The sequence below is a fragment of the Bos indicus x Bos taurus genome, chromosome 6 (assembly GCF_003369695.1).
Source record: "Bos indicus x Bos taurus breed Angus x Brahman F1 hybrid chromosome 6, Bos_hybrid_MaternalHap_v2.0, whole genome shotgun sequence".
Taxonomy (NCBI): Eukaryota; Metazoa; Chordata; class Mammalia; order Artiodactyla; family Bovidae; genus Bos; species Bos indicus x Bos taurus.
Window position 1 is genome coordinate 61436918 of NC_040081.1, and position 22699 is coordinate 61459616.

The 22699-nt window shown below is 39.2% G+C and overlaps 1 protein-coding gene across 6 annotated transcripts in view; it reads right to left on the reverse strand.

Annotated features, from left to right (window-relative positions):
• Positions 1-22699, reverse strand: part of ATP8A1 (ATPase phospholipid transporting 8A1) — a 239355-nt gene that overhangs the window by 33608 nt on the left and 183048 nt on the right. For 5 of the 6 annotated variants that reach the window (XM_027544393.1, XM_027544391.1, XM_027544394.1 and 2 more), the window contains 6 exons: positions 17870-17944; positions 17643-17765; positions 13868-13946; positions 8091-8152; positions 5797-5853; positions 4801-4908 (listed from right to left, as the gene is read on the reverse strand). In XM_027544393.1, the coding sequence (XP_027400194.1) occupies positions 4801-4908; positions 5797-5853; positions 8091-8152; positions 13868-13946; positions 17643-17765; positions 17870-17944 (504 nt within the window). The remainder of the gene's footprint in view (positions 1-4800; positions 4909-5796; positions 5854-8090; positions 8153-13867; positions 13947-17642; positions 17766-17869; positions 17945-22699) is intronic. The other variant, XM_027544396.1, reaches the window with a different exon arrangement.

A 22699-nucleotide genomic window follows, 5' to 3' on the forward strand; every position in this document is an offset into this window, starting at 1 on the left:
GGCTCTGGGTATCCTGGGAAATAGCAGATATATCAGGGAAATCAACAGAATGCAAGGAAAACGGTTGCAAGGAGAAAAGAGAGTCCCCATCTGAGAGTAAGGAACAGGAATGGGTGTTAAAGAGAAGGTATTTAGTTCCTCAGGATGTTAGAGCAACCGAAGGGATTTGAGAGGAAAACCTGGGGTGAATTCTCTGGGTGACTTGCTATTGCTCTACTTACTCCATAGCTTTGTGATATGGATTTAAATGAAACAATGAACGCCTGGGATCAAAACCAGTGCCTGGAGAATAAAAGGGTGCACCATAAATGCTAGTTCTCTTCCCTTCCCTTCTTCGTGAACAAGGGTTTTCTTTCAACACAGTGAGAGAAATGGCTCTGTCTCCAGATGGCTGAAAGGACGCGTCAAGAACACAGATTGGAAACAACTATAAAACCCTGATCAGTGTATGGGTATGTGTCCAGGCTGAATGTAGAAGCCTGAGACCCATACTTGTAAGTGGTCTAAAATTTGCACCCTGTGCTCCAGTTAGCACTAATTAGAGCAGAATAATCTGTGCCCTTCAACATGTACGATGTCTGTCTGAAGACAAAACACTGGAGAGAGGTCCACAGAGCACCTGAACCCCAGGAGCGGGAAGGAGCTGCACAGCGCAGATGAGCATGGCTCTGCTGAGCAGCGCTAGTGGCAGGGACTGCGGTTGGGGTGAGAGAGGCCAGCATCCTGTTCTGCTGCCGGAAAACCTCTGGATGTCAGCACCAGGGTCTTATCTGAGCCGAACTCTGTCTCTCTGTCACCTCCATGCCACTGTTTCTCGTGTGTTTGTTCAAAACAAACAAGCATGGAAAAAAAGCAGTTTCACCTCGCAATCATTTACTGAATACTAATGGGGCACTCAACATCTTTATGTCAGAGCAGATCAGTGAAGACATGAAGGGGCAGTGGACACGTGAGGAGGAGGTGGAGCTCAGCGGCTGGGATGCCGAGGGTGGACGGAGGAAGGCCAGGACACTGCCATGCCCACAGGGAGAGAAGCACGGAGGAGCCATTGCTGTCAGGAACCAGAAAATAGAGATCTCATCCACACAGATCCTTGAAATAGCTGCAACGAGGGAGAGTCCCCTCAGATTTCCTTTGAATAAACACGATCAGAGGAGCAGCACGGGGCAGCTGACCGTGGACCACACGGCTAAGTCTGTCCTCTGTCACTTCAGATTGGGTTATCATTTGAGGCACTTACTTAACTTCTCTAGGCCTCTGTGTTCTCATCTGTAAAACGAGCACGGTAATAAGTTTGCTGGGAGGATTTGGTGAGTTGAGGACAAGCACGTTCTAATGGTCACAACCAACACCATGGCGTCCCCCTCGGCTTCATTTCCTCTCACTCCTCACATCCAATCTGTCAGCAAATCCTACGGGCTCTACCTTCAGATTAGCTTCAGACTCTGACCCCTCTCACCATGACCTCCCTCCTGGCCCAAACCACCGTTACTTTCGGCCTAGGTTCTTGCAACAATCTCCTAGGTGGTTCATAACACCGTGGTCACAGTCCTGGTGCTAAAGCACAAGTCAGATCAGGACACCCTCTCGCAAGCCCCTCCAGAGCCTGTGACTGGACCAGGAGTGAAAGCCACAGGGTGTGGGTAACAATGGGAGTCACGGTTCTCAGTTTCTCCTGCCTGCTGTGTTCTCTCTATAGCATTTATATCCCTCTATATTTCACTTATTTTGTCTCCTTCCAGTAGAAACATTGAGAAGGGCATGGATTTTTATTTATTTTATTCACTAATGAATCCACAGTGCTTGACCCACAGTAGAATCTCAACAAACAGCTGCTGAATCGATAGAATAAATGCATATAAAACACTCAAAGCATTCAATAGACCTTATGCATTTTTAGCATTGTTTTTCCCAGATCTTAGGTGTCTTTTTATTTTTTATTTATTTATTTTTTTAACTAGCCCTGGGTCACACAGCTCATGAGTGGCCGAGTTGGAGACTCCACAGCCAGGCTCTCCAGTCCAACTTAGCTGTCTTTTTAAAGGACTTCTCTATTGTGTCAATTCCTTTTAAACCTCTAGTACCTCATCCTCCAAAATACCACCTGATCCAGGATGGGGGGGACTGGGGTTGCTGTTTTTAGTCTGCTTAACCATCTCTATTAATGCTTTACTATGCCGGATGGCCTTGTTATGCCTTTTAGACAACCCAAACATACACATGTATTTAATTATTTACTTTAGGGAGGAGCTGCCACCAAATCAAAACAGGAGAGATGTGGAATTCTAGGGGTAGGGTCCTTGGATTAGACACTCACGACCCTGTTGCTGGTGGGGACAGAAAGTTACCTTCATAGCACACCAGGAACCTTTGGAACAGCGTTATTATTTTCTGGAAAATGCCTGGGGTTGTGTTTCATTATATGGATTACGTAAAACATGTCAAGTCAGGGAACGCTAATATTTGTACTTATCCCCGTGTTATTTAGAATACTATATTGCTACTTGCAATATACAATAAAATATATGTAATATACACTGTAATAGTATATTGCTGTGAAAGTTAGAAGGATGAACAAGTAAGTTTTACTCAAGATAGTTGGCCAATGATATATGTGTGTGTGTGTATATATGTGTGTGTATATATATATACATACACACAAGTATAACTCCTGGCACATAAATGAATTTTTCACATATATGCATTTGGCTACATTCTTGGTTGAAATGTAGAATTTTACGATGAAAAATGCAAATCTAAGGGTAGTTATTACTTTCTGAAATTAACTGGATTGTAATAGAATTAGTGACTGTGCACAATAAAAAGATTCAAAAGTAGAGTATTGCTATAATATTTTGGGTTCTAAAACCCTGGTGCCCAGGAAACCGTGAACGTAGACTCTCTCTCCCAGAGAATGTGAGTGGTGCTCTTGTCATCTTCCTTTTCTGGAGTGGCCGTGAAGCTCATTTACACATATATGCACACCAAGACACTCTGCAAGCACCAAGTACTACATAATTTTAAAGTATTACTCTTTCCTTTAAATACATTAAACAAATTTACATCTTGGACAAGTTAGCCAAGCCAACAGCTGAATTAATCCATTCTTTCTATTTTCCATGGGGCATTAGCTCTTTAAACATTATATTCAAAGTATTAGTAGCAATAAAACAAGAAAAAGAAGCCCTGTTAGCACTTCCCACTGTATATGAAGTGAACAGAAATGTGATGGGGTACTGACATTCATTTCACTTTGAATTAAACACAGCATCACCGCAAATCTCAAGAGAAATTATTAAGTTTTGTGTTTGGGTAATACCAGGAATTCTATAGGCAAGGGCAGAATTATATTTGGTTGGCTAAAAGCCAGTCAAACTTCACACTTGTCCTGGAAGTAGGTGGTCAAAAACTCTGTTCTTGTCTTCAAAGCGATTGGCTACAGCTGCTCAAACTATCTCGATTTCAAAATCTTTTGTGTCATTCATTTTGAAAATAAAACATTCAGACATGAGGCAAAATGAGGTCTAATGAAAAAGGTATTAAGTTAGAATCGACCTTGGGGAAAAGCAGGTCCAATCAGACAGTGCACATCAAATAAAAACAGTAGGATTGGAATTTCCAGGTGGCGTAAGTGGACATATACAATCTTTGATTTTATTCCTTCAAGAAAAAAGGACGCAAATCAAGGCAAGGAGACGGATTCACAGCTTTCTTTCTGTTCTCCTTAAAATACATGCTGTAAATTTTCTTGAGTTCACAGTCCATGTTTCAGAAGGAGCCTTCCCTTTGGTGGAAGGAAGTACATACTCCTCGATACGTCTGGTTTTGCTGTAATAGTATATAATGCCTCTCTCTAATAAATTTAGCCACAAATTTTTTTTAATGTGTCTGCATTCTGCTAATTTATAAAAAGCAGGATGCTGTCAGATAAAATTTCATGAAAATGATCTATAAACCAGACTGTCAAAAGTGAAAGGTACTCAGGCAGTACTTAGGGAAACAAATAATAGAAACCCCTGGAAAGGTTTCCTGTGACTGCGGGAAAACAATGTGCTGTAACGGAGCTCACGTTACCTCGATTTGCAAGTTACTGTGAGGTCACAGGAAATCCTGAAATGTTTTCCACATTTTCTTTTATACATTTTATGTCAAATTTCCTGCAATTGAAATAATACACTCTCCTACTGCTGGAATCCCTTCTGTACGAAAGGAGATCTTATGACACTCCCCCACGAACACCTAATAACTCAATTCCTACCAGTATAACGAGAAAGTGACAGATGGAATTGAAAGTGGACCATGATAAGGCTAAAATGTCAGATAGCCTAACTCTTTCAAAATGAAAACCAAACTGATGTCATTAAGACAACTCTAAAAGTGCATTTAATACAGGACAGTAGCCTTTTTCTTTAGAATGAAAGATAACAGAAGAAAAGACAGACTGTCCCAAGACATAAACTCACCATTTCCCCAAATCTCTTATTCAAAAAGTATGTGTGGATTGATGGTCTAATTTTAAAATGGCATCTTCTGTATAGATAGTCTTAACAGGATTCAAGCTCCTGACAACCATATTTTATTATCCCAGCAATGCTTATGAAAGGGTAAGTCAGATTTAAGTAAAATGCCCAAGTTTAAAATATTCTCTCAATTTTTATCACTCACAACTGTGGAATTTAAAAATAGCTTTTTAAATTGGTGAATACTGTTTTAATATAAACCCAAGCCAAGCAATTAAGGCTCATTAATGAATGCCAATTCTTATGGTTTGCCAGATTATCTGTTATTAGGATACATTACCTCTCCTGACATATCAGGGGCCATTGGAACAGCAGGCCACAGAGATGAGTAGATTCCAAAAAACACCACCCAGAGTGCGATGCTGCCCCAGATGGCTATGTGGCTGAACTGTGGAGGGAGGGAATCTGTGTCAGAGACTTGCAGGTGGACAGAGGACTCACACACTGGTGAAGCTTTCACAAATTTCCTTATTATTATTATTTTACTGTATCCATAAATGTTATCTATGGCACTTATTAACTAAATATTTGCGTGTTTTAACTGGATCTTGCATGAAATACATCTCCTCTATGATGATATAATACCTGCGGTATGTTCCTTTCCCACCTCCTTTGGTGGGTCTCACCTTTCACTCTTATCAGTTTTATCTGCTACCATCTTTAAGCCTCCCTAGTTTTTGTCTGTATGCTCTGACTGAAAGATGCTAAGACACTTGTGCGAATACTAATCTCTGTGCTAAGGACTGTCAAATCCAAATTTCTTGCTCCCACCTTTCCCTTGAACATCTAACTTTCTTTTTGTTTACTGTGTCTCTTTACCTGGATGTGAATGTACTTCAACACTAATGTATCTAAAATGGAACTTCTTTTATTCAGGCTGGAGATCTGCAAGTGTCTGAGGACAAATCTTTCACTAATATTAATGGTCTTCAGAATCGTTTTCCAATGGGTTTTCCAATGAGCATGTCTTGTGACATACTCTACCGTGAAAAGATTCCTATCAATAGGTTTGAAGGCTTCCCACTTTCAGGCGTATTTACAATGTACAACCATATATTAAGGGCTCTGAGAAGTCTTGTGATACATACACTTATTTTTTACTCAATGTTTCCAAACTAGAGTGCCCCGTTTTCTTCCCTCCAGTCCCGAACCCCCATAGAACCACTTGTGGAACTGGAGTAAAGAGACACATCAAGTTATAACAAAAAACAACAAATATTAATGATAATGCATGAATAAATGTGATATCCTTGGTTGTGACTAAAGATCCTCTTACCCAGGTCCAATATGATGTCTCCAATCCAGCTTTCAAGCACACAGTTATCACCACAAACTAGAACAGAAGGGAGACGTTATTTTACTTCACAAATATGATAGTTCATAAGATGGGCTGGTAGACTATTCACAGCTGGACTTGTACGTCGAACCAGCAAAGAAATGAGTGAGTTAGCTGAGGGCTGAACATTACGACTGTGGCCAGCTGGAACTGCCACGCGCAGCCTTACACTCCTGCCTCTCTTCCTTGCCCTCTCCTCATCGTCGTCGTCCGACAGTCCAGCCACAAGCCTTCTGAGCATGGGCCTGCCTACTTCTCGTAAAATTCATGAGTAGTGATCGACAATCGTCTAAGGTCCACAGTAATCTTGGGTTCCTGAGATTGCTTTAAGTTTATTTGACATCATCTGTAGTACAAGACTTCATTTTCTAAATTTTAAAGATGAATTATAAGTCATATAACTGGATATTTAGAAATCTGAACACTTATGCTATAACTTGACTTATTAGAAACTCTGTGGAGTGGCATGTAGGAGCGTGTTACATCTCCACGCGGTATACATCCACTGTCACTGGTGGCCATGCTATTAATCCTACAGCATGGGACCCAGACTTAATGAACTGCCCTGTGTTCTCCATAGGATAGCGCAACGTTTAAATGGAGTCAGACTACATTGCCCTGGAGTCAGACTATGCGTGCTCAAGACTCCATCACTTATTGGCTGTTCTGTTAAGGAACAAGGCAGGTTACTTGAGCTCTCTGGGTCTCATCTCCTGCATCTATAAACTGGGATCTGATAAAACTTATCCCTTTATAGGCAAAATACCAAGAATGGCGCTTAGCACTGCAGCATTATCTATGATTATCTATTTGTGATAAAAATAACATACTGAATACTGCTAGTAGTCAAAGGGAAACGGGGCACTTCCAACAGTTTGCCAGGATGGAAGTGTGTGCTTGCCTAGCGCTGGTGATTAGTGAGTGCTTAAGTGCACAGTCTTACTTTTGCTTACTGTAGGGTTTATACACAGTATTAGACGCTGCCCACTGGGTCATAAAGTCAGGATAAAGTGAAGCACTTGGGCTTTCTCAGCAGGATATCTAATAGCAATTCAGGATAAAGAGCTGTAGAAATAAAACATTTACTAAAATTTAAATATTTAATTTAGACTATATAAAAAATTCCAAAATGAGAGAGATTTTGACACAAAATGAAGGAAATACTCCCTATTAAGACTTGGATACTTTAAAATGTCTCTGAGACATCCAATGACATCTACTGGTTTATATTTAAACTTAGTCCACCAAGTATTATTTGTTTTGCGCTCATGTCGTACGAGAACAAACCACTAGGCTCCCAAATGTATTTTTCCTTTTTTTTTTCTTTTACTACTTGAGTGGGTTGATGTCAATGGAAAGGAGAGCCTGGATTTGCCAAAAACTTTCTCTCTCTGTTACTCAGTAGTCTTAACTACCTATTAATCAGTTATTTAAACATCACATTATAGTTTTTCCACCAACGGAATCAGTCGTATCAGTGCCCGCTTAACATTTAGGACAGCACACGGTCCCCACTTGTGGAGCCATGGAGGGGTCACAGGAGAGGAAAGGACACTGGCCTGAGAATTCAGAGTTGAAGGCTGGAGGGCACATCTTTTGGAGACTAACTATATGACCTTTGGCACTAGTATGCCAGTGGAGCTTTTGACTTTAGATGAAAAAATGGTTTTAGAACATTTTTTGGCTCTTGAGTGGCAGGGTGGGGCTCACACTCATCTGTGCATCCCTCATAAGCGTTTATACAGTGATTTCCTACAGTGGAGTCCATGTCTTGCGTGGCTTAAATATCTCAAAAAAATGGAGATTTTTTATTTTTAATTTTTTTGGCATTTTATTTTTAATGCGACTCTAGAATAATTAGCTGTTAAACACCCAAGTCTAGTATGGTAGTATTTGCCATGAATTTAGGAAAGCAAGGAAATACGAACAAGGGCAATAAAACAATCCTGAGGAAAAAGGGACAAAGGAGACAAAAAGGGAAAGTGAGGCAATAAGAATGAAGAAGGAATACTGAAAATAAGAACAACCAAAGGCCTATACAGTCAGTGAACCTAAATGACATTTTTATAAGCTAATATAAGATAATCTCTCAACAGTCAAAACATCTCATTTTTAAAAGGATGTGCGAACAACCCTTAAATACAGAAATGCACACATTTAAATTTGAAAATAAAATGAGCTTGGTTGAAGTAATTCAATTTCATATGCAAACGAGGCAAATGTCCCACACTCACTGTGTAAACAAAGTTTCCCAACAGCAGGTAATCAGAAGTCTTCCCATTTTCAAATACAGTGCCTACATGAAAAGAAGAGAGGTTTGTTGGGAAAGGAAATAAATTCAGAATCCATTCAAAGAATAATCAATTTAGGAGTGTTGAACAAAAGGAGGGGAAGCGGGGTCACACAATGGAGCCACTGGAGTGGGTTGCCATTTCCTTCTCCAGGGGATCTTCCCAACCCAGGGACTGAACCCAGGTCTCCTGCATTGTAGGCAGATGCTTTACCGTCTGAGCCACCAGGGAAGTCCTCACATATGAGGGAAATCCAATTTCACAGAGAGATGGAGTTAGAAAGGAGACAAGTATTTGATAACCTTTTCTAGTAACTGTGACTATTCCCTGATACTACTTAAAAACTCAAGTCATTTCTTAAAGATGTGGAGGTAGTTTCCGAAAGGTTAGCTGCAGCGGAATCTGAAACTGTTTTTCTGGTGAACACGCTGCAGCATATGCAGAACTAGTAGAGATATACTGCTGTACACACGAAACTTGCATAGTGCTCTAAACCCATGTTACAAGAAGAAATACTCCTAACATCCCCTGGAGGAGGGCACGGCAACCCACTCCCATAGTCTTGCCTGAAGAATCCCGTGGACAGAGAAGCCTGGTGGCCTACAGTCCTTAGGGTCACTGAGAGTCAGACACGACTAAAGCGACTGAACACACAACCTTAAAAAAATTCATTGGAAAAATTCATTCTGAATGCATCTTTTACTTATGCATGATTCTGTAACCTCATGGATGTAGTTGGTTCAGCTGATAACTCAAACAATCCCCCAGACATTCTAGTGGATAAAGCTGCTGCCTGTTGATGTGTGGCTGAAGTACTTCATGCATACTTCCCATTTGGTCATGCAGAATATTAGTCAGATGTGTATCAAGTTTCGGGATTTAATAAAAGTATTAGGTTTACAGCTTCTTCAAGGGTATTCTTAAGGGAAACTTTTTTTTTTTTTTAATGTGGGTGTGTGGTAGTGAAGAATATAATGATTTCTAGTACAATTGTACCACTGTTTGTGTCAAGGTACCAGGAATTTTGCCCACTGCTGCTTTTGCAGCAGCAATGAAAATGACAAATAATGTCTTGATAATATAAAAAATTTGAAACTATGAAATTTTGACCTCATTCATAGACCTCAAAAGGTCTTGAGTATTCTCAGGCGTCTATAGACCATACTTTGAAAAACACTGAAGCAAGTGAATGAATGTTTAGCCAGATATTATACAACCATTTCTATCTCTTCTCTATCTCATCTTTTCAAAAGCTAAAGAAAACAAAAACTTCTTATTTGAAAACAAACAAACAAAAAAAACTGAAAAAAAGTAGAATGTTAAAACACAATTTATGCTATGTGTCATTTATCTCTTGAAAAGAGGAAGTGCATGTTCTCTGGACTTGGCTAGATTTGGGTTCCCCAGGCAGCACCCGTTGTGAATTTCTTCTGCTGAGGCTGGACGGCTTGGCAGTTCCCCAGACAAATGCAAAGGGAATCCTGGGATCTGTTTTTCTGGGGCTGGAATTAGTTGGGAATTCCTTTCAAACCTCTTGTTGCTAAAGTGTTTTGAATTGGTAAGGTGTTTTGGATGCTGTCTGCTTTGTGCTACTTAAAATTTTTTTTTTCTAATTTAGAGTACCTAAAAGCCTTCCTCCGGAGAAGGTGATGGCACCCCACTCCAGTACTCTTGCCTGGAAGACCCCATAGATGGAGGAGCCTGGTAGGCTGCAGTGCATGGGGTTGCCAAGAGGCGGACACGACAGAGTGACTTCCCTTTCACTTTTCACTCTCATGCATTGGAGAAGGAAATGGCAACCCACTCCAGTGTTCTTGCCTGGAGAATCCCAGGGATGGGGGAGCCTGGTAGGCTACCGTCTATGGGGTCACACAGAGTCGGACACGACTGAAGTGACTTAGGTAGCAAAAGCCTTCCTCAGTGATCAATGCAAAGAAATAGAGGAAAACAACAGAATGGGAAAGACTAGAGATCTCTCCAAGAAAATTAGAGATACCAAGGGAACATTTCATGCAAAGATGGGCTCGATAAAGGACAGAAATGGTATGGACCTAACAGAAGAAGAAGATATTAAGAAGAGGTGGCAAGAATACACAGAAGAACTGTACAAAAAAGATCTTCACGACCCAGATAATCACGATGGTGTGATCACTGACCTAGAGCCAGACATCCTGGAATGTGAAGTCAAGTGGGCCTTAGGAAGTACCACTATGAACAAAGCTAGTGGAGGTGATGGAATTCCAGTTGAGCTATTTCAAATCCTGAAAGATGATGCTGTGAAAGTGCTGCACTCAATATGCCAGCAAATTTGGAAAACTCAGCAGTGGCCACAGGACTGGAAAAGGTCAGTATTCATTCCAATCCCAAAGAAAGGCAATGCCAAAGAATGCTCAAACTACCACACAATTGTACTCATCTCACATGCTAGTAAAGTAATGCTCAAAATTCTCCAAGCCAGGCTTCAACAATATGTGAACCATGGACTTCCAGATGTTCAAGCTGGTTTTAGAAAAGGCAGAGGAAGCAGAGATCAAATTGCCAACATCCGCTGGATCATGGAAAAAGCAAGAGAATTCCAGAAAAACATCTACTTCTGCTTTATTGACTATGCCAAAGCCTTTGACTGTGTGGATCACAATCAACTGTGGAAAATTCTGAAAGAGATGGGAATACCAGACCATGTGACTTGCCTCTTGAGAAATCTGTATGCAGGTCAGGAAGCAACAGCTAAGAACTGCACATGGAACAACAGACTGGTTCCAGATAGGAAAAGGAGTACGTCAAGGCTATATATTGTCACTCTGTTTATTTAACTTATATGCAGAGTACATCATGAGAAACGCTGGACTGGAAGAAACACAAGCTGGAATCAAGATTGCCGGGAGAAATATCAATAACCTCAGATATGCAGATGACGCCACCCTTATGGCAGAAAGTGAAGAGGAACTCAAAGGCCTCTTGATGAAGGTGAAAGTGGAGAGTGAAAAAGTTGGCTTAAAGCTCAACATTCAGAAAATGAAGATCATGGCATCCGGTTCCATCACTTCATGGGAAATAGATGGGGAAACAGTGGAAACAGTGTCAGACTTTATTTTTCTGGGCTCCAAAATCACTGCAGATGGTGACTGCAGCCATGAAATTAAAAGACGCTTACTCCTTGGAAGGAAAGTTATGACCAACCTAGATAGCATATTCAAAAGCAGAGACATTACTTTGCCAACAAAGGTCCGTCTAGTCAAGGCTATGGTTTTTCCTGTGGTCATGTATGGATGTGAGAGTTGGACTGTGAAGAAAGCTGAGCGCCGAAGAATTGATGCTTTTGAACTGTGGTGTTGGAGAAGACTCTTGAGAGTCCCTTGGACTGCAAGGAGATCCAACCAGTCCATTCTGAAGGAGATCAGCCCTGGGATTTCTTTGGAAGGAATGATGCTGAAGCTGAAACTCCAGTACTTTGGCCACCTCATGCGAAGTGTTGACTCATTGGAAAAGACTCTGATGCTGGGAGGGAGTGAGGGCAGGAGGAGAAGGGGGCGACGGAGGATGAGATGGCTGGGTGGCATCACTGACTCGATGGACGTGAGTCTGAGTGAACTCCGGGAGTTGTTGATGGATAGGGAGGCCTGGCGTGCTGCGATTTATGGGGTTGCAAAGAGTCGGACACGACTGAGCGACTGAACTGAACTTTGATGATGGACATTCCTAGTTTTTCATGCTTACACTGATTTTGCGTTAGGAAAATAAACTACGTAGAAAACTTACCTAAGTCCTATATTGTACCCTGGATTCAACACCCTGGATTTCCCCAAAGTGAAAGCAATCCAAATGTCCATCAATGAGTGAATGAATAAACAAAATGTGTTCTATCCATACAATGAAATATTATTCACCCATAAAAAGGAATGAAGTCCTGATTTATGCCACAATAAGGATCAGTTAAATTCTTGTATCACAACTCCATTTTTATGAAATGCCAGTATAGGCAAATCCACAGAGACAAAAACCAATGGTTGTCAGGGGCTAGGGGAGAGGGATAGAAAAATGAGGAGTGACTGCTCATGCATAAAGGGTGATGAAACTGTTCTGGCATCAGAGAGTGGGGGCAGTTCTGTGACTATACTAGAGACCACTGGATCATATAATTTAAAAGAGTGAATTTTATGGTATGTAAATTTTATCTAAAAAATGCTATTATGATTCTCCTGGCCCACTGGGTCAATATTTTATATTTAATTAGATTTTACTACAGCTATTTCCAGGGTCTAGTAATGAGAATCTATTCACTTTGTGCTGGCAGAGCAATGAATGTAGGAAGGAGATGAAAATCTTCGACCAGGCCACGAAACTGCTGCCTTGTCTGCGATACGCACTCCCCGACTCATGCCGCAGCTTCTCATGAAGGCGTCTGTGACAGACTGGGTGCCCACAGTGAGCCAGGCGCTGTTGTGGGCACTATGGAAACAACAGCGAACTTAACAGACGGTACCCTGCCCTTCTGGAGCTTTGGTTCTAACAGAGGAGCATGGTAATTAAAAAAAAAAAAGCAAATATATCACACCCACTAGGCAAGCACCAAGAAGATACAAGAGGATGAGGAGAGAGAGTCAGGGGCAGAGGGCGCGGGGTTGGAGGGTCTCTGAGGCAGGGTGATCCGGGAGTGCTTCTCCAAGCACAGACCTGAGGGTGGGAGGAGAGAGCTGCTGGACACCTGGTGAAGACGAGGAAGAGCGGATGGATGGCCTATGGGCTGGAGCACAGAGAGGGTGGGAGCTGGCAGGGGCGGCACTGGTGGGGTGGAAGGAGAGCCAAGTTGGCCAAGGCTGGGGCTATGGACTTGGTTCTAAATGTGATCGAGTCTGTGGGGTTCTGAGCAGGGAGGCATCTGGTCTGATTTACGTTTTATGAGGATGCCTCTGGCAGCTTGGAGAGGAGGCTGTTGGTGGGACAGAAGAGCCGGCCCTGCACCTTACGGGCCAGTGTTAACTCAGCCGCGAGAACAGCTAGTACCTCTGAAGGGCGCGCAGATCTCGGGTGTTGTGTGTGTCTTGTTTGAGGTACATGTCTGTGAGCTGAATGTTCAGCCGTCTTCCTCCGGATCCCAGGGCAAGGTCTGCTCCGGACATAGCAACACCAGCTTAAGCATCCCAGGGACCTCTTCTCTAAAGTGACTACTTAATCATTTTTATGTGTATAGGAAATTCACCATGATCCCATCTCTCAAAACTGACACAATAACATCACCCCCTCAAAACAAGCAGAGATAAAAGCTTACACTCCAAGACGAACATAATAACATACTGAAAATCTCATTCAAAGCTGCAGCTCAAGTACTTGAAAATACTAGCATGTCTGATGAGGTTCAGTATAAAGAGCTGATACAAGTCTCACAGGTATAATAAACAGACGACGTAAAACATCAGCACTGTTGTCTCCTAACTATACATCAACAGAGGGGAAAAAAAACCCTAAAATTTCACTCTCTGCAAGTTTGAAAAACATGAGAAGTAGAGAAGAAAGGCTTTGCATATATTAAATCACTTTGCTCCCAAAGGAATAGTAAAAATCTTTAAAGTGTGTACAACTTTTAAATGCATGTATTTTAGGTTAAGGAAGAAACATCATAAAATGAAACACCGCTATAATTTTTAACATATATTGACAATGAATTATTTTTCTAAAAAAGTAAAAAGTCACATCTTAGCATTCATATCCTTCCTACTTACCATATTGAAGGGCTTTTAGTGGAAACCAAAACAGAATAACTGAGTGGAAGAGGCCATTTAAACAATGAACCCAGAAAACCTGAGGGAAAACAAAAATCCATGAGAACCATTTGCGATAAACTAGCTCTGTGAACTCTGACCTTTCTTTTTATCTGTGAGCTAGATTCACAAAACGTGTTTCTGTCGGGCCACCACTGTGAATTAATAGAACTGACAGACACTTTCTGCCTCTTAGACCTTCATGGGTCATTTATTTATTTTTATGTTTCTCTAAATGTTTTTTCAGCTTCACTGAAATTTTTTCTACTTTCTAAAAACCAAGGATTAAAAGTTTAAATTTCTGCCTGAAGAAGAAAATAAAATTTAAAATTACTGTTAGATCATGAAACTCTTTAAGTGGGACTATTTTCATAATTCCAGACGAACAGACTTTTGAAGAGATTGTAATTTGGTGAGATCCCTACTTTTTCTTTTCCATGTGCAATAAAAGTGTAAACTTTTAAATGGTAAGGATATAGTGCATTCTCTTTTTCCAAACACACCCACAGCACAACACTAAAAATAACAAGTGTAACATTTAAATTGCATAGTTCCTCAAAGCAAAGCCCTTTTACCAGGACTTAAGTTACAAAAGACTTTCACAATTTGAAAACACCTGTCAACATCAAACTTCATACAATTATAATATCATTTAATAGTTATTGCTTTCTCATCTATTGTATTTCATTAACAAGAAAGCAAGTATCACTAGCCTTTTCTTTGTAACATGGATGTAAAAGATTAAGTTATAGAAAAACTGTTTAGAACCCTCACAGCCCTTTGAAGGGCTGCAGTTTTGTCCCTCAGAAGTGCTTCTTGCAAACAAAATGTATGCCAAATAAAACTGGCATGTATTAAAATAGTTTTAAGCTGTTCAAACAACAGAAATTAAGTTGCCTGCCTCCCAAAATTTTCCACTGTGATCTCAATCTCCTTTGTTAGTTCACCCAGCCACACTGGATTGTATGATCCAATTTACGCTCCAATACATTACACATTTGAACTTATGTTACTCATTAACCTTTGTCTCTTCTCCTCACTATGTCATTACTGCAAGTTTTTATTTGACAGAAAGCACAGGTGGGTGCAAGAAAAATTAGTTCTACTTTTCCATTTTCCTGACCGATACTTATTGTCACATGTTAATCCTTTAACCCCTGTCACGACCTCAGCACCTCCGACCCTTTTTACCATAACAAACGTAATCGTCATCATTCAGGGTAACAATGCTTCTACACTGGGGACCTGGAGCAACTGCTGTGTATACAACTGTGCATTCTGTAACCATTTGTTCCTGAATTTTAAAATGTTTATATGGGATTTATTCAAACAATTTTCACTGAAATCATTAGAAAAATCCATAAACCCTATAAAAATTGCTGGCAGCTTGTGTATCTATAAATATTTAAATGAATACAGAAGTTGTATACTCTATTTGGATTGATATGGTGACTTTTCTAAATGCCAGGGCTTTGCAGACTATGAGATACTTTGTATACAAGAACAGCAAAAAATACAAGGAAGGCTGCTCTCACGTTAAAACTATATATGACCAGTTACACTTTCTCACTGGCCACAAGACTTTCCAAGTTGCCATATACAAAGGGTACAAAAGGATGTGACTTTCTAGGAATGGTTTTGGGTAATCCTGTGACGACCGGTTTATAAGCAACAGGAGCAAGGTCAAGGCAGTGGCTGGGAAGCTAACTCTCAAGAGACACCACGGAGCCTCAGCAATGGGAGATGGGGACGTGTGACTCTGGGCTGGGAAGCTAACTCTCAAGAGACACCACGGAGCCTCAGCAACGGGAGATGGGGACGGGTGGCTGAGGTGGATGTACTCTGGGCTGGGAAGCTAACTCTCAAGAGACACCACGGAGCCTCAGCAACGGGAGATGCGGACGGGTGGCTGAGGTGGATGTACTCTGGGCTGGGAAGCTAACTCTCAAGAGACACCACGGAGCCTCAGCAACGGGAGATGCGGACGGGTGGCTGAGGTGGATGTACTCTGGGCTGGGAAGCTAACTCTCAAGAGACACCACGGAGCCTCAGCAACGGGAGATGCGGACGGGTGGCTGAGGTGGATGTACTCTGGGCTGGGAAGCTAACTCTCAAGAGACACCACGGAGCCTCAGCAACGGGAGATGGGGACGGGTGGCTGAGGTGGATGTACTCTGGGCTGGTAAGGGTTATTGTTAGCCTGCCAGAAAGTCTGGAACCTTCCTAGCTCTCAGATTACATTTTCAAGGAAACAAGAGCTCATAATCCATTGTATCTGCCCCAAGTGTAGCTTTCTGTCACTTGAAAATACTCACCATAGGTAATGGAAAGCTTTTTAGCAAGGCAGTAGAATTTAACACAAATTGGACATCAAAGGTAAATTTTTAAAAAAGCAAAAAATAAAACATTAAGAAATTAAAGCACAGACATTGCATATTATAAATAGCAACAGTTTTAAAAGACCACTAAAATACTTTATAGAACTAGTGGGCTCTATAAAAACCCACTTGTTCTCCACTCTACATAAAACCTTGTAGTTAGGTTTTTTTTTTTTTTTTTTAACTTAACCAAATTCAGTTATCCCATCCCTCAAGTTGTACGCATCTGCACACTGGGACATGTATGCACAGTGCATTCATGAAGACCTCATCTCAGAAGATGAATAACATCCTGGCAATAAACTTAACACCATCATTTACTATATGAGGTTAGAGGCGCTGCCACACCAGTCTCACTCTATTGCCCTGGTATACTGAGAACAAATGTCATTTGACAGTTTTATGAAATAATAAAATTTAAAATATCCTACATTAATTTCCTAAATTCAAAACACCAAATTAAGGTTACATATAATTATTGGTAACATAACATGCATAACATAACCAACATGTACTATATTAAATGAGAAAAAATTCTGTGAAGGTGTATTTGATACTTTTATTATAGTTTCAAAATTACATCTACCTTGACTGTTACAAAACTTAAAAAAAAAAACAAAAAAACAACAAACAAAACTCCTCAGTTACACTGGATAGAAACCCGAATTTCTAACAAACACTAGTGGAAACACTTTAGAATACATAATTGCAGGAGAGTGAACTATGCAGGAAATAGATATTTTTGTTGCTGGGATGAAGAAATACTGTGGATCACAAAGATGACAAAAGTCTGTGGCTTGCTATATAGGCTATAAACTCAGAATATGATTTTAGATAAAATGTTGGATATTTTATCTTATATTAAGTTTTATGGCTTAATAATGATTGTAAATAATGATTATTATTGGTAAATGAGTTATCTACCAGAGACGATATCTTTAATGCTTAATACAATCTAATATTTCAATGAAGACAAAGTTATTTCATAAAACAGAAAATGGGTAAAGAATGATATATCATCCCTCATCACTTTGTATGTGTAAAGACTGTCCATGCCAGTCCTGGATGACTGACCTCTGAGAACAGTGTGCATTCCCCACAAAACTACAAAAACAGAAAGTCAGAGGGCCACCCCCTCTGCCTGCCAGGCCCACTTTACTGCTGCCTGGCAAACTCCAGTGAATTGTGGTTACAGGTTAAATTCACAGCAAAACCAAACACCTTCTCAGGTCATATCAGAACCTTAAGCAAATCTGGCCTGCCATGGTCAGGACCCTGGAGTTTCCTTGGCTTTAGAAGACTGATGCCCCAAGCAACTGGAGCAATAAAGCAAGTCCCACCGGGGCACTGGTTCCTACCTTGGTGTTGAAGTCCAGGGCATTCTGAGATGTTTTGTATAATTCAGGATACTTCAACATATTCTCCTTTCTGCATGATCTCTCAAATATTCCCAGAGTTAAGGGTGGCATTGCTGTAAACATCTAAAGTGCACAAACTAGTCATTATACCAGGTAGCCAAACGCAGGGTGATCTTCTATCTCAAAGTATTCAATAGAACAGGAGTAATTAAAAGTCCTAAACTTACCACATTATAAAGACCTATGCACCATCTCTCAAAGAGGATCTGTCCAGAAAAGCCATTCACAAAGGCAAACCAGATCTAGGAAGAAAATAGTCCAAACCTCCAAATTAGAATGCAGAAACCATAAACTCAGTGTTTAAAATCTGCTGTTACTCAACCAGTGCATAAGAGCTTCACTGACACAGTATTTTCATGATTCTCTTGAAAATGGCGTTTCTTTGCTTTACTTTTTAATTTGAAGGGATTCTTTCATAAGGTCTTTGCTATTTAGGTCAGGATTGGTTCCACTTGTTGAATCAAAAAAGAACTATACCAATAGGCAATCATAGATTAAAAAAAAATTAGGTATAATCTTGTTTCCTAAAAGACACTTTAGAGAGTATATTTTATGCCATTAACATTTTAGACATTTAATTCCTCTTTAAAATATCTATCTTCTGGTAGTTAAAGATTTTTTTAATCATAATTAAAACTTTTGTTTATTTAGAAAATAAAATAATTTCCTATACTAATACCATCACCATTTATTGTCTTCTGCTTTGGTTATATTCATGTAGCTCATTTATATACATTCAACGATTTATCTTATGGAAACCTATATGCAGCATCATGTCCTGTTCCTTTTCTTCTTAACATTGTATAATACATATTTTCTTAAGTTGTTACATACCCTTTAAAAGATGTTAATGGAAATGGATATATATCCCCTACTATTTTGGATATTTAGCTTGCTTCTGTTTTTTTCTACTAAATTCAGAACTGAATTTTCTTTCAGAAATCCTAAATATCTCAATTTCTTAGGCTGAATTACTTTGAGTAAAATATAGCTTAATTGAGGTAAAATTGACATACAAAAATGACACACATTTAATGTATACAATTTGGTGAATTTGGACATATGCATGAAACTATCACCTAATCAAGGTAACAGACATATCCCATCATCTCCCAAAATTTCCTCCTATTCTTTTTCCTTTTGGAATGAATTCTTAGAAGTAGAATTAATGTGTCAACGTATTTAACCTTTTTAAAAAATATTTCTTGATAATTATAGCCATCAGAATGCAAAATTTGAGTTTATAATATTAAAAATATTTTGTAACTTCAATTTATACTTTGATTAAAAACTAATCTTTAATAGAGTGACATATTCTTATATATTTTGCAGTTTCCTAAAAGCAGAAAACTGAACTTTGCCTACAAAATTAAGGGACAATAAAGAGAAACTTTCTCCAGCATATTTAAGACAAGTGGAAAATTTAAGTGAATGTTAGTAAATCCATAATCCCTGTGTTATTTTAAAAAAAAGCAGGACTAAAATGTAATTAAAAATCATATTGATCTGGAAGAGAAAAATGTCTGGCCCAACAAGACATAAACACAAACACAAAGCCAAACTATCACAACAACAACCAAGAACCTGTTAGGGGACAGCAGTCTGGACGTGCTGGTTAAGTGAATTTTTGAACTGGAGTTGCACGGACTTTGCTACACTTCACGTTTCATTTAACCTCATTATGGAAGCATGAATTGCTACAAATTCACCATTTATCAATATGTACCCAGGCTGGCCTCCCTATGAACAGTTTCTGTACACACATTGATCTTTTTCCTTTTTATAGGGAAAGGAATGACTGAGCGTATATAAAAACCAATGTCGGCTTCATGAGATGGAAAAGAGAACAAAGCAGCAATAGCACATGAAAAATAAGTCCAGATTGTGTCAGGGTTGTAACATGCATTAACGACAACAAGAACAAAAGCATAGAAATGGGAGGCAAATCTGAAATTCTCACTTGCTTGCCACATATATTTACAGAAAAGATTTGAACTTGTGCTCTCAACTAGAAGCCAGACCATTCACTGCTACATGCAAAAGTACTTAGCATCTTCATGTGAAGTTAAATGTATTCCTTGGAGACTTCCTTTATTCCTTGCAGACTTTAAACTTTTTTTTTTTTTTTTTGGAAAGCGTTAAGTAGACACAAACTGACAGGACAGACTTCAACGCCATCTATTGTGTTTTCACATTTGGCCCTTCTGAGATGTGGATTCTGTAAATACATATTTGTGATACTCTGGGTGACGGTAATGTTTTCCCTGTAGGTGACTGTGAAGCTCATTCAGATTTCTTACGGTATGATGGTAATATAAGGAATTTTTAAACACAAACTTTCAGTTGTGGCCTGAATAGTCTATGAAGACGCAGCCTAATCTTCATTGGTCTGAAGAAAGCTGAAGCTGCACACATACCAAATTCCTTTAAGGGACATGATTTGGCTCAAAGGTTAGTTATAAATGCATTTGCAAACATCAATACTGTATAATAGGAGACATTTATGTTAATAAATTTGTGTGTGGATAAACATTTGTAAATGTGAATGGTCTCCTGGCTTCTTTGTATGTAAATTTGGTGATTAAAACACCACTAGGAGCTTGAAATTGAGGAATCTAAATTTGAAATTTAGGAATCTAAATCAATGGATACTTATATTCAGTTTCCAATTCAAAATAACTTGCAAATAAGCTAACACACTTGCAGTCCAAGTTTATTTTAAAATGCACTACTTTACTAACTGGTTTATGAGAAAAATGTAGACATTTTAAGTTGAAAGGTATCAAAGCATTTTTGCCTTTTTATTTTTCCTAATGAAAGGTATGTGAACATGTTTCTAGAAACTCTCTTCCTGTGCTTTAAAAAGTTAATATTTTAATTTTTTTAAAAGGAGAAATGACTAGATAGGAATTGACTCTTCTAATATAGTACCCACATCTTAATATAAATATTTTGGCACTGAAGTTTATGTATTTTAAAGGAAAGAGAGATTTTTAACAGTGAAGACGTCTACCAGAAGGCTGATTTCAAGTTAGTCTGAGATTTGCAGTTTAAAGATACATTAGAAATGCATCCCATACTAAATAAAACAACACCTAAATTACTATAAACACATAAAAGTCCCTCCCTTGACTCAACAAAACCATGGATGCAGAAAGAAAACATGAGTCCCTCTGGGGAGGTATCTAAATTATTTAAATTCACAGGAAATCCATATCTCAGCACAACTTGGTGGGAAAGTATCACCTCATTGACTTTAATCAAAGCTTCTGGAAATCAGAAACGCTACACTGCCTTGGGATCTTACCGGAAAACCTGGATGTGACCAACTGTTTGAGAGAAAAGGTCTTACTTTGCTAGCAAGGAGTCAGATGTTTCAGAGAAACTAAAATCTCTAGTGAATGCCAGTCATTCCAATGAACACCTAGAGTCGCTGCTGAGTGGCCACCACAAGCTAGTGCTTTATACCGCCACCTGCCAAATCTGTTTTTATTTGTTTGGCTATAATTTATGGCAATGGAGTAGCTAGACGGTGACATTCCTGGCAGTACAGCAATGGGAAAAGCAGTTTTTACAGATAGTCTCTAAAACCCATAGTGTTCCATACTATTTCTTTATTAGCAAAGAAACTTCAGACCTGCCTGCCCTGGTATTATTTTCTAACTTTCGCGTCCCAGTAGAGGCGTGGCAGTTACAGCTTCACAAACATTTCCCTGATGGAGCATTTCTGCATATTAAACAGCAGCTTACAAACAGTCAATGAGCCCTCTGCTCCCACGCCCGATCAGCACAAAAAACTGAAAGGGGAGATTCGAGACTGGCAGTTGTCCTCACTAGAGACATTCAATGATGTGTTTTCTGTCTATTCATTCACAGTATTGACATGAGCCATTAACATCTGCAGAACCTGTTTTAGCTGGCAAAAGTTGGGTATCTGGGAATTGATTTAAAAGGTCAATTCATTTCCAAGATAGTTGAATTATATTCAAAATACATTTCCATAAACTGCTAAAAGAAAAATAACTTAAGAATGAGATTTCCAGTAAAGTTTAGGACTGATTTCCTTTCCAATGTGTAAAGAATTTGATCAGTGTTAGTTATCTCTCAAAGAGGCTTTAAATTCAAAGCCAAGTGAAATTTAGGGCTAATCAACCACAAATTGCATAACTGTGGATTTGAAACAGAGCGTGCAGATTTAGTTTTTCATTTGAGTTTGATATATTTTATGTCTCCCATTAGTACGTAATTTTGACCACTTCATTGTTGATTGTCAAATAATCTAGATTTAAAAAGTGGCAAGTTGAGTACTCATTTCATTTTACACAATTATATTTTTGCAAGCAGATTTATTGCTGCCAGTGGCTTTAAATTCCCAGATACTTCAAGATTATATGTAAATAAACTGTATAAACTAGTATTCTTTCTAATGCCGATAAATGTTGAGGGATGAGAAAAAAAATCTAACTAGAAAGGTTAGGACTATAGAGGGGACTGAGAATTGAAAATAATTTTATTAGAAAAGAATAACAAATTTATATAAATAGAAAATATTTTGTATGATCTCATAAGCTATTTTGGAAGTGTATTTTTTTCAAAACAGACTATTTCAGACCAAATTCAGCAGTAATGAACAATAACTAAATTCATAGATTATTCTGTTTATGTTTCCAAGTATTTAATTATGGTATATGATTATTTTACCGAGTGGGTTGCAATCTAATTACAGATTTTTAGTGACCAACAAATAAAACTGCCTGCATACTTCAAAACTAAAAAACCCAGGGATCGAACCTGGGTCTCCTGGATTGCAGGCAGATTCCTTGCCGTCTGAACCACCAGGGAAGCCCTTAATTTTATTAATCTGACTCATAATAAGAACTATGCTCAGTCAACATTTTGATAAGAAGATAAGCATTCTGACAGGCATAAAGAACAGTTGAAGCAAACATACAGCAGTTTCCAACGAACATCTCAGCAGGGGAAATGTAAAGTCTACA